Here is a 15,803-nt window from a genome sequence, read left to right on the forward strand (position 1 = left end):
TACCGTGTATTCTGTGATGTAACTCAGTAACGAGTATGAACGACTTCAGGTTGGTTTCATGCAGAACTGTTACTTCCAGATTGCGCAATCGCGGACTTCCCATTATTTTCGCTTTGGTTTATGAGAGACCGTAACATTTAGTATGGGTGACGACATCGGGAGGGATCACAAGATCCTCTTCACAAAACGTTGCATTGTGTGGCAGTATTTCTGGCTATTCTCAACGCTGTAGACGTCTTCATATAGTTGACAACTTAAGGTAAGACCAACTTTTTGAGCGCAAATATTTGATCTGATTCTTAGCTCTTACCTCATATCAACTCTTCCCTCAGATTTCTGTACAATGAATGTGTCCCAGACAATGGAGACGGAAGAGGAACTCCTCACATGTCTCCACATCAGCTTTTACCACCCACAGCAGCACTATAAAGGTCTTTACCATCTGCTTCCATTGGGCAACAAAAGCAAACATCTGGCAGATGAATCTGTGCGCTTGGGGCGGGATGCCCAGTCTTGCACCTTCGCCCTGGCTGACCCGCGTGTGTCTCGCAAACAACTGGCCCTGCAAGCTTACCGCACACCTGAGAGCCCAGAAATGCTCTTCAGTCTCCAGAACCTGTCTCAGACGGTCAAAGTGTCAGTGAACGGCACAGGCCTGAACTTCTTGGAAAGGGCGGATCTCCCGAGTAAGACCCTGGTCCGGTTCGGCGAATATGAGATTTTGATCATCAGGGAGGCTGGTGAGGCCAAGCAGAGCTTCGAGGTAGAGTTGGAGGTGCTGCCCGTGCCTCCTTCCAGGGAGACGGGCACGTGCAATCCCTGTACCTTACCCATCATAGAGACGGGCGGACATTTGATACCTCAGCAACCAGTTCAGACCCCTATAGAGACCGATGAGGAGCTCATGTTCCGATCACTTGACAACCCACCGTCGCTCGCCACTTCTGGAACACTGTAGTTGTTTTTTTTAAATCATTCCTGTATTGTACTAACAAGAAACTGTGCTTTTTGTACAGAACAAGTTTTAAAGCTTTTGTAACTATTTTTATACTCAAGTATGCCAATGTTTTCACTTCTTTAACAGTAATCATTATTTCTAACATTCAAGGGGCGGGGGGGGGGGGGGGGAATCCCGGAAATCCCACACCTACCAGGACTGATTTTAATCACATCTATCTACAGAGAACAAAGAGGAATCATAAAATGTTTTTTTTTATCAAACCTTAAAATGTGAACATTGTCCATGGATGCAATATAATACAGAAATGTGTCGATTGAAAGTTATCCCAGGATGAATTTTACTTCACGGTCAAGTCTTTCACTCTGAAGGCGAGGTACGAACGGCTATTAAAAAAATATATACTATACAAAAAAAGGGTTTGAGTGGCTGTTTCCTGATAAAAAGAGGCTGTGGCAAGTTCCAAACTTGAAATGTGTGGCGTTGTCATCCCTGAGTGGCATATGTCTCACATGGCCAAAAAGTCTCTCCAAAAGCTTCTCTTGTGAGGTCATCTGGTCTCCCGAGTTGCTTTCAGTGCATGTCGCTGAAAAACCGCAGACTCTAGGCAGTAGACAGGCCTGCAGACAAAATAAAAAGGAAAAGCCCATTTATATATATTTTTTTTTTAAATCAACCAACAAATATATATATTTTTTTTTAAATTGCGGCGTACAGTAGTATGGAGCGAACGGAAACCGAGCTCTCTGCGCCATGTGGCTCGTCACAAGTATCACCTACCATGAGCTCGAAGTCTCCGGGCGAGTCTAACAACCTGAAAAGAGCAAAGACTGAGAACACCAAAGCAAAATCCATAAAGGGCTCAACTGTCACATATTAAAAAAAAAAAAAGTTTTCAGAGGTGACCGGCAGTAAACTGAGAATTACCATATGCGGAAAGATCATTAAAAGAGCCTCTTCGAATCGCATGCTTATTTTTTTATGAGGTGCCAAAGCTCGGAGTTCGGAAAACGTGCGCTCAGAATTGAGTTGAAAGAAAACAAGTCATTTCTCAGCATCGGGGCTGACCACACCTACCCGCTGTCGAGCTTCAAACCGATGAGGCCTGATAGTGATCGCGTCTCCATGCCGCGATTACGATCTCTGCTTGCGACGAGCAATGACTTGACAGTTAAAACTTGTCACGTTTGGTTTCATTTGTTTATTAAAAATCCTTCAAACGAGAGGGAGGGAGGGAAAAAAAAAAAAAAGGCAATCTAACTAGAACCATACACAACGTTGCTAGATACGCAGGGGGACAACAGAAAACACACGGGCAAATCATAAGGAGAAAACTAAAATTTGGATTTGACATGCGTACAGGTCGGACGAGTAATCTATTTTATAAAACGTCCCACAAGTGTATGTGTGTCTGGAGAAACACTCGACGCCTTTTTTTTTTTTTTTTTTTTTAAACTTACTGGGAAACCAAAACCAGTCTACACAAACATCCCATTTTTAGTAAATAGTATTAATGGCGTTATTCGAGTGGCCAAGTGAATTGAAAGAGCTCGAAAAGCAGTGTTGTAATGCGCCACACCGAACTAAGCACTGAAACCCAAACACTAAGAATTTAAAGAGTAATACAGAGGAACAGAAAAGGCATTGACAACTCAGAAATATACGTGAATGCAACAAAGAATCGCATGGTTGCTTGGTTTGTGTTTTGTTTTTTTTAAGAACGTCGCTGTCCGCAATAGAGTATCTTCCAGTAAGTCTCCGGCGAACGCAACGCAATCCACCATAGACGTGCGGGAGCGGGGGGAGCGTATAGCACCTTGCGCATCAGCAGACGGCGTTCTTGACATATTCTAAACCTGGAGAGAGAGAGCATACCACACGTCAAGGAAGGGCTTTCGACTCAAGATCCACGCAAGATTGGTTTGCTTTTATCACAGCATCGTTCGGAACGCTCGCTAGCACTGAATGGGTGCCGCGGTTAGAGCTCAGGAAGATTCGCCGGGTGATGGTCGAAAGCGCAATTTGACTTCAAACGAGTCTTAAGCTAGTTTAGTTTCGATGATTCTCACGCAAACCCTGTTTGAGGAACTTGAGGTCAGGGTGAATGATCTTGTACTCACCTCCGCGTTAAACGCCGGGGGCCGGGTAGCTGGTATAGGTGGGCTGCGCCGGCGTAGCGACGGGACCGCTTTGCGTGAAGTTGTTCCTGGGGAACGGTGCGGCATACTGCTGAGGTTTCATCTGCGGGGTGAAGCGGGTGCGCTCGTACGAGTACCCGTTTCCGGCCGCTGGAGCGGGCGGGGGAGGATGGGGAGCCCGTCTGATGGGGCTGCGGTCGCGCTGCATGTAGGGCGCAGGGGGGATAGGCCGTCGGTCGTAGCCTTCGTGGGAGCCCATGCCGACGCGGTCTCGTCCCATCACTGAAGGTGGAGGTGGGGGTGGCGGCGGCGGGATGGCCCCGGGGCGCCTATCGTCGTAGCCTGGAGCGCCGTAAGGACGGGCGCGGAATTTCTCATAATAATCCACCACCCCACCTCCGTAGCCTTCACGCTCGCCATAGCCGCGGTCGGGGTACATTGGGCGCCTCGGAGGAGGTGGCGGTGGGGGCGGAGGCGGGTACGAAGACATGCGGCCCCCGTAGGGAGGCTCGGGATGGAAGCGCGGAGGGTGAGGAGGATGAGGCGGGTAAAAGCCTCTACCAGGGGGTGGCGGACCGTAATCCTCCTCTCCCATAGCCCAGGCAGGCTTGCTTTTTGAAAGCTGCACATGGATGTTTTGTCCTGGGGTCGAAGTGAAAAACAGAGATTTTAAACGAGGCTTCACATTCTGACCGTGCATAAGGACATTGTGTCACTGAAAAGTTTAGGTTCACAATACAAACGTGCTATCATGTTAAAAGTTTAAGCTAAGGTACCACTGGCTGAGTCAAGAAGTCAGTCAACAAAGGCTTCGACTCCAGCTTTCTTTTGGAGGGAAAACTTTGTGATTGCAAAAATCTAAATGGCTTACCTTGAAACATTGTGTTATCCAGGCCCTTTATGGCATCCATGGCTTCTTCAGAATTGGCCATGTGAACAAATGCAAAATTCTTCACGATAGCACACTCCGAGACTGTGCCATATTCTTCAAACAGCTCTCTCAGCTCTTTCTCAAAGCCCCTCTCCACATTGGCGATGTGGATCTTGACCGGGCCCTGGTTGTTCCCTCGGCTGGGCTCCACGTTCATAGGTCTGCCATTTAGTTGATAGAGGTTGAGCTCGCGGATGGCTTTCGTGGCGGCCTTGCGGTCATCCATGTGGACAAAGGCGTAGTTTTTGTACTTGGCACATTCTGTTATAGTGCCGTACGGCGTAAACAGAGCTTCGATCTCGTCCCGAGTCGTCTCCTCGGTTAAGTTTCCAATGAACAGCTTCACCATTGTTGCACCGGGGTTTGGCCCTACACGTGGAACAGACGGCAAGAGTGAACATCGACCTCGAAAACTTAACAAGTTGCGGCGCAAAACGTCACAGATTAACAATCAAGAAAATTCAAGACGAGCTTTTGCGTGTATTTGCTTGTTTAACAATCCGCCTCACGCGCGAGAACTCATGCTAGCCATAAAGAGGCTAAGACGTTAGCCACTTCCTGATTAGCAAGGCACCAACGGTTGCTATTAGCAAGCTAACACTAGCATCATGCTACATTGGCGCGAAACATAGCTAAAGGCTAACAAATTCCCAAGGATTACAATTTATAAACCAAAAGGGTCAGCATGGGATTCGATTTAAACACAGAAAAGGTTTAAAATGATAAATAAACCGTACTTTCCAGTCGTCTTCGACAGCCCGCGGTAACACCGAGTGGAAACTGCTAGAATATGGAACTAAATGGCGCACACCGGCGAGGGAATAAAATTCTTAAATCCTATTGGCAGGTTAACGTGTCTTTCAAAATATAGCGCATGTCATTGGTCAAGCACCAAGTATTATGGTCGCCTTGTTCGTGCGTCATTTCCGATTTTCGGAGCCACGGCGTAGCACATTAGCAATAAAATCGTTGAACCTCACTACATTATTCCGGGCAATAATACTTTCAAAGGCGACTCGGAAAGTCGCCATGTGTGACACAAACGCCTGTGTCAACGTGGATTGCATAATTCTCTCACAACGTGATTTACAGTTAAGCACGTAAATTGCGTTGATGCTTTGTTGTTGAATGTCTTCACATTCTTTGTTAACGTCATGCCAAAATAGAATGTAATGTAAAAGTTACAGGTCATTTGTTCATCAGCAGAGATTAAATTTGGCATACAACAGGTAAAATGAAATATATATATACACAATATAGTTTTTTTTTCCTAAAAATAAATAGTGCCGAAAGTGAGTCAGGGGTGCTGCTGCAACAGCCTGGTGAATTTGAAATGCGTATAAAAATGTCATAATGCATTATTCATATCACTATTGTGGCTAAGTGTTCAATGTTTGGTAAGATCTGCCTCCAGTTCTTGTCCAGGAGAAAGCAGCACACGCAACTGGCAATCAAAGCTTCTTGATGCTCCAATTTGAAGTGCCAAAATGAAATTAGTCTTTATTAGTTACTTCATTAAACTGAAGCTCTTTCACGGAATACACGCAGCATCACCGAAGTGGGACGGTTGTACCATAAGGGCCACTTGTACAAGCAGGCCTGTTGTTAAAAAAATAACTCAATAAAAAAGGCAACCCAAGGACAATAAATTTTCCTTGTGATCATTTGAAAAATCTGAATGCTTGCTGTGATTCATCGAAATGAAGTTCCCCAAACTGAAATTGGTTTCCTACTGTTAAATCTCGAATCTTTTGTCTTCGCAGATTAAAATAATGATTACATCAGTTCAAACCCCAGACCCAGGGGAGTAAAAAAAAAAAGGGTGAGTTTGTCAAACATGTGTACCAAATAATGAAAAGTCCTTTATTGCCATCAGTACACGAATGCAGAGACAAAATCTGACAAGAGAAGTGAACTGTACAACCAGCACACACGTGCGTACACATACAAAGTGCAGCCAGCAGTCTTTCAACGGGACGTGAGGGTTACAGATACATGAGGGGATACAGTATTCACACAATGAGGTATAAATGTACACAAACTCGCACACATGCAACTGAAACCAAAAATAGGTACAAGTGCTCTCTCACACTCTTAAAAACACAACACACAGGTGAGCAGTAACGTCAAACAAGCAGCATCAGAGTCGTCTCGATGCAACCGCATTCCCGTTCGTCCAGCTCGTAAAAACCTTTGGTCATGTGGATGCTTTACCGTTATGCCCAAATGTTGCCCGGGAGACTCCGGAAGCTGCGAGCCGGGATACAGACGACCGGCCTTCTCTCGCTCTACTCGGACATTCAATGTGTACGTTAGCAGCGATTCTATTGGATGAAACCGATGGCTTTGTAAGTGGGATCGACAACCCCCTCTTGGCATGCACGGGGCAGGCGCCGCCTACGAATGGTTAGCCGTCGAGTCATGCAAGTTAGAAAAATAGACTGCAAACCCACGAGACAGAGAAATTAAAAAGGTCATCTCCAGAGGTGGGGTTGATTTCACTTCCATTTTTTATTTTGTATTTTCTAAGATGTGGAAATAGCAACAACAACAACAACAAAAAAAAAGGAGCGGTAACCAAGACAACAATAACATGAGCAGAGAGCCACCGAGGGGTCCTGGTCTTCCTCGAACCCGAAAGGGACTCCCAGATGGGCATACCGCTTCTTGCGCCTAGTTTGCGTATGTTTGTGTTCGCACGCGTGGCTCTCGTCTCATTTTTTTTTAGCTGTCCCAATCCCACAGTTCTTAGTCCCCCAGGCTTTGCCCAATGGGTGCATACACCCCCACCCAAGAAGGTGGTCGCCTCACGTGCGCATCTGGATCCACGGGCGGCCGCGGTTTGTCGAGACTGTGGCTGGAAGGTAACGGCTACTTCTCTTTTAGGTCTACGGTTGAAGTCTGCAGTTTTGTCACGTTTCGAAAGGCGCCCCGGCCGACACTTTGGATGTCAAAACAGGGGAGGAGGGGGGGGCGACCCATCACCTCGTACTGCCGTCGCTGCGAGGCCCGGGCTGCGTTTACATTTCCCGGGCCTCCTGTTTCTACGTCACTCCGCTCGAAACCGCAATTTTGTCCGTTCTGTTTGGAATGAGGAAAAGTGCCTTGAAATCAGGTCGTTTGGCACCTACCATGCCCCTCGCCCCCTTCCAGCCACTCCCCCTAGTTCTGTATCTTCCTCACACTTGTGACTCCATCACTCCCTCAAGTCAGTCAGTTTTCTCCTTGCGACCAAAATAAAATAAAAAAAAAAAAACGGAACACCGCCTCCCATCTCCTGACGAAAACAAAAAACGTTTTTTTTCTTTTTTTTTTTCAAATTCAAGGCACAATGTCTATCAATATTTCCAGCCTGTGAGTATGAACACTTCGACACATTGCACTCTCCGCTTGTGTGTCACTCGCCGCAGATGACACCTTCTCGCGCCCGTACGTCAACGCTGTTAAGAGACGCGTCCGAGACCGCCGAGTCCAAACCAGTGATAAACAATGAAGGAAACCAACAGAAGAGAGACGAGAAAATCTAGTCCTTTTTGTTGTGTCTCGGTTTTTTCCTTAAAACTCAAGTCGTATCCACCAGTTCTTTTTTGGCAAGCTACTTTTTTTGTGTGTGTGTGTTTGTGTTTTTAAATAAGCACTAAGTACTGATAGATAGGATATAGCATACACCGTGGGTTTTCAAGAAGATGCGTCATATTTTTTTTTTCCACTCTCATAGTATGGATTCAGGAATTTTGTCAGGTACTTTTCACTCATCTGTTTAAGGTTTACGTTAATGCAAGCAGGGACAGTTTGCCATGGAGTCTTGCTCGAGACTTGGGTTCGCGATGGGTGGGGCCGACTCATTACGAGACGCCGTTGACCAACGTTACCGTCTCGCCGGCTGGTGTCGTGCCTTTGCTGGGTGAACGCTTAGAAGCCGTTTGCTCGTCCGTTTTGCTGCTGGTCCCGTTCTCCTGTGAGCAGAAAAAAAAAAAAAATAATAATAATAAAGATACCAAACAGGGTCTGGTTGAAGGTTTGACAGTTGTAATTCATTTTCCGACTGTACCTTGGGGGGTTCGGGACCAGTGTGGTTTTCCTTCAAGGGAAGGTTCTGTCTGCTCTGGGACTCCGGACGGGATATGTAGTCAGCGACGGTCACTAAATCATTAAAATAGTTTAGAAGGTATCGAGTACTCGCGATGGTGGCAGATACCAAGGCACCCTTGTGACAGTTTCATTATCAGGAATGAACTAGTAGGGATGTGGAAAAAGTGTGTGATCGGTAAACGCGATCCAAGTCTTTAATGGCATCGAACACGTTTAGCTCACCACTATCAGTTGGCTGCCGGTCGCAGCTAGCCGAGTCTCCCTCGGGGCGACTGCCGCGGTTGCGGCGGCGGCGGCTTCGGTTGCGGCGCTGGGGTCGGGCCTCTTCATCTAAACGTACAAATAAGAAAATGAATTTGGGACCTTAAGTCTCAGCGGGGTTGAGCAAGTGCCGGCGAGTTTCTCACCCAGCCCGTTCTCACTGGGTCCGGCCTGGCCGTCGGACTCGGCGGCGGCGTCCATCACGCTGGGCTCCTGGTCGTTACGGCGGCGGCGGGAGCGTCTCCGGCGCTCTCCTCCGACGCCTTCGCTGACGTCCGTGTCGGCCAGCTCTCCCTCCCCGTCCAGGAGGGCGTAAGGGTTACTGTCGGGGTCCCTCAGCACTGGAGAGGGCAAAGCACAGCCGTTTTGCCACGACACGCAATCTGCGTTTAAAACAAGATTTTGCTCCAGATGAGCAACCTGAGCTGATGGAGTTGGAGGGTTTGGACGCCGGCCCGCCGCGTCCCCGTCCAGAGTTGGCGCCCCGGCCTCGACCGCCCCGCCTTGAGCTTCGCTCCTCGCCGCCGATACCGCGGGGCCGCTGGTCGCGCTCGCTCACTTCCTCCGACTCGGAGGCGTTGGACAGCTCAGAGTTTGTGCCTGCGGAGAAATAGTGCTCTCACTTTCACCTCACGGAGATGGAAATATAGATGCCAAACAAAAAGTGACGCTTTTCTTCCGTACCATATCCAGAGTGCATGCTGTTGGAGGCCCTGCGCCCCCTGCCACGTCCCCCGTAGGTGCGGGAAGTGTGCAGCGAGTTGCTGCTGTCGTCGGTCAGGTAGCCTTTCTCCCGGTCGCTTCCGGCGGGTGCGCTTCGGTTCTGAGTCGTGCGGTAGCCCACCCCGATCTGGCGGAGCTGCTCGTCAATTTGGAGACGCTCGAGGCGCAGCTGCTCCACCTCCTGGAAAACAGGTTTGTGTGTTAGATATTACATCAGTAGAAGTGTAAATACGTAAACCTAGATTTATTTTTTTTGCAGGAAAAGAAACACTTGCACTAAAATATCCAACACGATCATTCCTAAATTGAATAGTTTAAAAAAAAATTCTAGAATTATTTATGGGCTGATATGAAATTCACACATGATTTGCCTAGCCCTACAGAGCACATTTCATTTGAAAAGATCTTAATCATTTAATCAACCAGTTAATTCGACTTTTTCACAGTTTAATGTAAAATATTATATTTGCCTGAGTTGAGCTTTTTTTTTTTTTTCCTTTGGGTCTGTATTTTGACAAGAAATGAATCAAAAATAAATACAAACTACAGCGTGCATGTTAGTCCCATTTTGTCAGCAAACACATGTCTGTCACGCCGTCGTGTACGGGTCAAGCGCCGCAATATGGCTGCCGCTCTGATTTCAGAACCCAAGCGGTGGGCGGAGTCGGGGAACGCGGCGGCGTCTAGCGTACGTCTACGGCGACAGCTGTCTGCCAATGACAGCTGTACTTCAAGGGAGGTGGGATGAACTGAAGGGAATGAGGTACAAGGAGGGGCTGGGGGATGTCAGCTGCTAATTTTGGACGCCGAGGGTCCAGATAGGTGTAATCTAAACTCGCAGCATGCCGGTCACCCAACCCCAGAGAGGGCTATTTATAAAAGCACATGAGGTAAGGACAAAACGTGGCGCACTCAGCAGCTTTGCTGATGGGCAGGGGAGGCATACGAGGGATCTTCGTTACGAAGCCCCCTGCCCGGCTGCCAACTTAAAAAAAAAAGAATAAAAAGGCCGACCCATGTCAGATTAAAATCACCGGTAGAGGGAAGCGCATGTCAGTCAGGCTCACCTGGAGGTAAGACACATGGTACTCCAGCAACGCCTGAGCGTTGCTGATGTTCTCCTTCGTCCCCACAAACACGAAGGGAACCATGCCCTGGTTCGGAGAAAGCACAGACACAGAGCAGCATCGATGAGCGCGTCTTCTTTTTTCGTTGAGGACGTGAACGAACACGCGAGGGCGTTATTCGATGCGGCTTGGGACAAAACGAGGCAAAGGAAGTTTCGGTAGCAGCAACGGAGCAAACCGTCAGTGGGAATCGTGTGCAAATGTGAAGCTCGCAGCCAAGAGCCAACGTAAAACATTGCCAGTGTGAAAGCAGAAAGCGCATGGAACATCTACACCCTGCCGCACACGTAAGACATTTGTTATTTTTAACATCGACGGGGGAGATTAATAAAAAAATAATAATAATTGAGCGCAACGGTTCATTCACCTCTTTGCCGCCGGCAGTGTCGTCCCTGCCTGCCCCCTGCCTGCCTACCTCCTCACGGGGAAGCTTTTTGTCGTTGTCCCCCTCGATCCTGACGCGGACCACGCCCGACTTGTCCACGATCTCCTGTATGACTTTGCCGCTCTTGCCGATGACTTTGCCTGCGCAGGAGACGGGGTGGGATCAGGGGGCGGGGTCGGGCGTGGCCGCCGGCAACGCGAGCGCCTTTGGGAATGTACTCTCACTCACCTACAAGGCTCCTGGGTACCTGAAAGTAGTCTTCTTTGAATTCAAGGTACTCTCTGGCCTGTTTGACCGCCTCCGGAGTCTGTAACACGAAAGAAACGTCAAATTAAAGGCCAAAGTCTAACTCTGGAAGCCAATCGTCGTACCTCTCCGTAGATCCTGAAGGTACAACTCTCCTCTTCCAGCTCGATCGCGGTGACGCCAGGGACTTTGCGGGCCTGCTGGATGTTGGCCCCGTGGGAGCCGATGGCGAGCCCCATCAGGTCCTCCCTGACTCGAACCTCCTCCTGGTACGCCGAAGCTAACTGCTTGCTCGTCTGAAACGGTGCCGTCGGGAGGAATAAACAAAACGCCGGGCGCTCGTACGCAGAAAGCAAGTTCACCGTGTGGTTTACCTCCAAATGTTTGGTGGCTTCCTCGTTACGGGACATGAGCATAAGCTTCGTACGGATGCTGCGGAAATGCATGTCGCTGAGGAGGGTGGCGCGCTTTATTGTGGTTTCGTTCGTAGACTGGAAACACAAAAAGGATTACAGATGCGGGACGTCATACGGGCTTCATGGTCACCCGAATTCGAAGAAGTACAAACCAGCACTATGAGCTCGTTCGTTTGGGCACTGAAGAAGATGCAGTTGGCTCCGATAGCTTTCCTAAAGTCTTTATGGATGTTCTCGCCTGCACAACTGTCGATGACAAAAGAGAGACTTAGCAACGCTGGGAAGACGTCAGCATCTCCTCCGGCAATACGGGAAAAAAAACGTTGAGACACACTCACATATCCCTCAGGTCCTCCGGCACAGCGATGGTGACTTTGTGGAAGGAATTTCGCGAGGAAGGACTGTTGGGGTTGAGCGGCCTGATGCGCTCTGCTGTGACAATCTCGTTGTAAGTGGCGTCGCACGCCGCATATTCGATCACGTAAAACTGAAAAGCAAACAAAAAAAAAAACGCATTTGCTATTCTAATGCCGCTGAAACTAGTTACAAAATTCTACAATAGGGAGAATTTCATGAAGTGCGAGTCCACCACTGTCCTATTTAGATGTCTAGAAAGAAAATTATAGATAGCTCAGAAGTTGGGCTAGATAGAAACTTAAAAAAAAAAAAAGACAAAGAAAAATTCTCAAGTCAACGCAATACTTTGCGCAGCCATTCAAAGACGCTAAATGATGGAAGCGCCGCTTTATTCACCTCGCCTTTCATCATCCGGACGCGGGCCAGCCACCAGCCGCATGGCTCCTGTTCATTAGCCCGAGAGTAAACCTATGAGGGCAGAAAATAAATCAGGACATCTCATCCATTCATGGATGCTAATCAAATGATGATGCTTGCGAGAGTAGAAATTTGAATGCTCACCTCCACTTCTTCCCCTTCGCCAATTTCCTTGTTGTAATCGGTCGGAGGTGGCAACCGCACGTCGCTGAAGGGTAACTGTCGCTCTGGTTGCCAGCTTCGGTGGACAAAAACAAGCGAATTCACACAATATTAATCAACTAACCAACAACAACAAAAAATATATACAATATAATTGTGTGGCTGCCATAAAATTCAATAAATTACGCCATCGGGTGATTGAAATGTGTTTATGACCGTCTCAAGAAATAAGCAAAGGTTTGATGAGCTCCCACCACGTGTTTCATTCAAGCCTGAGTTGAGCTAACATGCTCGCTGAGAAAGTAAAAGGGGGCTGGGGGGTGCTTTCCCAAAAACAGCACAGGGCTGCCATGCACCCCCCCTCCCCCCCTGACAATCCCGCATACTTTGAGCCAGCCGCTATTTTTAGGGGCACCGCACTCGGAGCCAAGTAGATAAAAAGGGTACGCTGGTGGGAGGATGCTGGTGACGCGGGTAGGGCAAAGATTGTGAAAGCAACCACTAATCGGGAGGGGTGGGGGTGAGGGGGGGTCGGGGGTTGTACTGCTTGAGATGTGTATGGACAGCTGCATTCCAAGCACAGGTGGCGACGAGTAACATTTTGTAGTGAGCCCTTAAAGGACTGGCCAGAACCAGTCCCGGTAACTCAATCACCGCTTTTACACACGATCGAAGGATTCAAACTTACTTGTTTTCAAAAACAATGGTGAGCGAGTCATCGTGGACATCCTTGATGTACCCCTAAGAGATTGGAGGGGGGGAAAAAAAAAAAAATCAAAACAGTAATAGTCAAATTTAGAGGCAAAGAGATGTGGATGATGTTTTGATTCAGTGTATGAACATTTGGCTTGTAGAAATATATACATATATTTTTTTAAGAATGCCCAGACATAGCGGTGACACAAGCTCCTGGGTTGATAGATTTGTCAGCGTGGAAACGTCACACGCCAAACTCTCGCCGCAGGTCGACAATAGGCGCGGCATCCAGTCAAGACATATGAAGAGAAGGTTCTTTATGGTTTAAAATTAACGTTTGCAGTGGCAAACCTCAGCAGACGCCCCCCGCATGCTGAGCAATGGTGAGACACATGCAAAGAGGTAGGCGTGGCTACGGCGTGCTTCTCATTGTGACACGACCCTATAAGGGGCGTAAGCGGTCGTGGGGTCACCTGCCGGATAATGTACCCGGCTTTCTCCAGGAGAAAAATGACTTGCCATTTACCCACAGTCTGCCGAGAGCGACGAGGTTGAAACGTATCGATACTTTCAAAGATTCACGTCAGATTGACGACTGTCAGGCTGACGTGACTCGAAAGATGGGGGCCGTTGTCACGATGACACCGAGTCCTCAAGTCAGCCGCCACATTTTGGGACTATGTGGTGATCAAGACAGTAAATCATCAAGTGAGACAGCTGCTCCACGGCCGTTACGCGGGAGACGTTCACGGGCAACGTATTGTCGGACTTGTGACCGAATATACCTCGACGTAAAGTCACAGTGACATCAGAAACTGAGTCATCGTTCACTAAAGTAGGCTAATTAGCGTCAGGGCCAAACTGTCACCCGGTAAAAGCCGATGACAGGTGAGGCTACGGAGGGAGTGTAAATTTAGGCGAGGGGCCTGCAGAACACCCAACAACGCTGAGGTGCTCAAGAGCACATGGCAGGAAGGATCCGGAGACATACACTGAGAACTAAACCCTAAAACCTATGAGTGATTATATATTGGTGCCATCACACAGGATTCTCAATTCCAAAAAGGATGGAAATCACTTTACAAACACCTTTGAAAGTGACCTCTCTAGTGGAATCAACGTGTCTGTGTTTTCCACAAAGACAGCCCGTGTGGTAAAATGAAAACACGTGACCACGCGTCTTAATCATTCGGCAGAATTGAAACTGAAAGCGACACTTTGATTTCGTTAGCTTGAAACGTAGCATCCCCTCATAACACAGTTGCAACACGTCCATGAAATCAGACTTTTTAAAAAAAAAGCCACAGACACCCGTGACCGGGATCGTCGTGTAGCCGAATCGAAGGTGGGCACAAATCACGTTGACAAGCATGATGAGAATTGCAACTAGCTCGGCGTTAGCTGCACCTAGCTCGTGCTAGCTGCCCACCCCACAATGACCAATCGTGCCGGGACGCCAAAGCATCCTCGTTTGACAAGAAACCCCCATTCGACTCGGGTTAATATCACCCGTGTGACCGCGTGACGGGTTTGCCAGCGTTATGGTTCAACTTGAAACATGTTAAGTTATTAGAATGGGCAAAAGTTTGTTTGTGGCGAGCAAGAGCTACACCGGAGCCAGGTTACCTTATAGAAGGCCCCATTCGAGCCGCGAACTTCCACGGCCAGCCCGTCCATACTCGTCGGTAGCTCCCCACGGCTGTGCTTGTCTGAAGTCGCCACGACTCCGTGCGCGTCGGGTAACGAAAGCCCCCCCAGCTTCGCCGGCAGTTCGCCGCTCCCCGGCCGCTTGTGGATGTCCAGTGTTTCGGGTGGAGAGGTAGGAGGAGAAGGGGCTGAGGGGAGGGAGATGGGTGTGATGGTGTCAACTAAATCAACGCAGGCGCCACTTACGGAGCAACGTGCTCGGCTCGGCACTCGTCTCAATGCCGCCGGCGTAGAAGAGAGCACGGACCCGCGGCTTAGTGTCGACGTGCCGTTGGGAAGCACGGTGACGACGCTCCGGCAGGACGGTTAATTAGCTGCCAGGCTAGCTACTATCAACACCTTGATCCCAGGCAAGTCAGTCGCGAGCTAGCCGCGGGTAGCCTCCGTGCCTCAAGTGTGGCGCAGTCGTGCTGTTGAATAACTGTGGAAGAGCCGGTCTCTTAACCTGCCGGGTAATATTCACGAACGTTCCCCTCCCCGAAAAGAACCGTCTGCGGTGCGCTGGGTGGCACCTTCGTGGAGCTAGCAGCCCTCTCCTACTCACGCCGATGGAGTGAATCAGTGAGGGGCTGAATGACCTCAAACCCCCAACTAAGCTCCGCCCATTAAGGAAGTCTGCTCTATGATTGGTCGAGAGTCTTTGAATCAAATGATTCAAGGAGTAAAAGGCTTTATATTATGAAAAGGTAAACAGGGTGTACAACGATTTTCCCAAAGTACATTTTCATACGTTACGTAAATAAGGATCATTTTACTTTATATTTTAGAGACACTCGACCAAGGAACGGACGGCTTAAATACGGGAGGTAGATTGGGGTCAAAGGTTTTGTACTTGAAAATACAAAACTGGTACTTGAAAAGATATAACTTGAAACTGAAAATAAACGCGTTGAGTTTGACACTTGAAGAAATATTCAAAATAAAAATACTTGTATGACATTTTTTTTTCGAGTTGAACTTCGCTTTGGTAAATGTTTTGAATAAATTATTTATTTTCAGGTTTCACCGCCATTTATTTTTCAAGATTCAAGGTCTTTTTTCAGTTGCATGTTTTATATTTCAGATTCACATCTCTTTTTTCAGATTTGGATGTTTTTTCCAGGTTCAAATCGTTTTTTTCGAGTTCCACGCGTTTGACCTCACTTTTGACCCCAATCTCCCTCCATAGGGGATTGGAGAGTACAAGA

General features: G+C 48.2%; 3 protein-coding genes across 8 annotated transcripts; 1 reads left to right on the top strand and 2 right to left on the bottom strand.

The window, feature by feature from the left end:
• The first annotated feature begins 102 nt into the window (after window positions 1–102).
• Window positions 103–2,802, top strand: tifa (TRAF interacting protein with forkhead associated domain). The gene is made up of 2 exons (XM_049739110.2): window positions 103–259; window positions 333–2,802. Exon 2 carries the CDS (start codon window positions 344–346, stop codon window positions 956–958), a length of 615 nt encoding a protein of 204 aa, XP_049595067.1. The 5' UTR covers window positions 103–259; window positions 333–343; the 3' UTR covers window positions 959–2,802.
• On the bottom strand, window positions 1,197–4,920 carry LOC125980047 (RNA-binding protein 4.1). 5 transcript variants are annotated; one of them, XR_007485526.1, is made up of 5 exons: window positions 4,765–4,920; window positions 3,968–4,396; window positions 3,079–3,738; window positions 1,674–1,772; window positions 1,197–1,578 (listed from the first exon to the last, which is right to left on the bottom strand). XR_007485526.1 is itself a non-coding variant. In XM_049739047.1 (5 exons), exons 2-3 carry the CDS (start codon window positions 4,374–4,376, stop codon window positions 3,086–3,088), a joined length of 1,062 nt encoding a protein of 353 aa, XP_049595004.1. In that variant the 5' UTR covers window positions 4,377–4,396; window positions 4,765–4,920; the 3' UTR covers window positions 1,197–1,578; window positions 1,739–1,772; window positions 3,079–3,085. The 5 variants fall into 5 exon arrangements, 2 of the variants coding, with proteins under 2 accessions (XP_049595004.1, XP_049594995.1); XR_007485525.1 differs by having other exon boundaries at window positions 1,739–2,814; XR_007485524.1 differs by having other exon boundaries at window positions 1,674–2,814.
• Window positions 4,921–5,869: 949 nt separating this feature from the next.
• Window positions 5,870–15,204, bottom strand: fxr2 (FMR1 autosomal homolog 2). Of its 2 annotated transcripts, none has more exons than XM_049739017.1 (18): window positions 14,803–15,204; window positions 14,536–14,744; window positions 12,902–12,954; window positions 12,196–12,289; window positions 12,031–12,102; window positions 11,616–11,764; window positions 11,430–11,523; window positions 11,236–11,352; window positions 10,987–11,157; window positions 10,844–10,922; window positions 10,646–10,755; window positions 10,171–10,257; window positions 9,065–9,284; window positions 8,801–8,980; window positions 8,527–8,721; window positions 8,342–8,449; window positions 8,079–8,170; window positions 5,870–7,983 (listed from the first exon to the last, which is right to left on the bottom strand). In XM_049739017.1, the coding sequence occupies exons 2-18, from the start codon at window positions 14,584–14,586 to the stop codon at window positions 7,873–7,875; spliced, it is 1,983 nt and encodes a 660-aa protein (XP_049594974.1). In that variant the 5' UTR covers window positions 14,587–14,744; window positions 14,803–15,204; the 3' UTR covers window positions 5,870–7,872. The 2 variants fall into 2 exon arrangements, with proteins under 2 accessions (XP_049594974.1, XP_049594965.1); XM_049739008.1 differs by having other exon boundaries at window positions 10,598–10,755; window positions 14,803–15,203.
• Between the last annotated feature and the right edge of the window lie 599 nt (window positions 15,205–15,803).

The sequence above is a fragment of the Syngnathus scovelli genome, chromosome 1 (assembly GCF_024217435.2).
Source record: "Syngnathus scovelli strain Florida chromosome 1, RoL_Ssco_1.2, whole genome shotgun sequence".
Taxonomy (NCBI): Eukaryota; Metazoa; Chordata; class Actinopteri; order Syngnathiformes; family Syngnathidae; genus Syngnathus; species Syngnathus scovelli.

What these genes read in the sequence shown, in the direction of transcription:
- tifa (XM_049739110.2), top strand. Translation starts at nt 344, where the DNA reads ATGAATGTGTCCCAGACAATGGAGACGGAAGAGGAACTCCTCACATGT.
- LOC125980047 (XM_049739038.1), bottom strand. Translation starts at nt 4,376, where the DNA reads ATGGTGAAGCTGTTCATTGGAAACTTAACCGAGGAGACGACTCGGGAC. An exon ending in GGATAACACAATGTTTCAAG is followed by an intron (nt 3,739 to 3,967) that starts GTAAGCCATTTA and finishes CTTCGACCCCAG; the next exon opens with GACAAAACATCCATGTGCAG.
- fxr2 (XM_049739008.1), bottom strand. Translation starts at nt 14,586, where the DNA reads ATGGACGGGCTGGCCGTGGAAGTTCGCGGCTCGAATGGGGCCTTCTAT. An exon ending in ACACTGCCGGCGGCAAAGAG is followed by an intron (nt 10,258 to 10,597) that starts GTGAATGAACCG and finishes TCTCCGAACCAG; the next exon opens with GGCATGGTTCCCTTCGTGTT. An exon ending in CCGGCAGCCAACTGATAGTG is followed by an intron (nt 8,171 to 8,341) that starts GTGAGCTAAACG and finishes TTAATGATTTAG; the next exon opens with TGACCGTCGCTGACTACATA.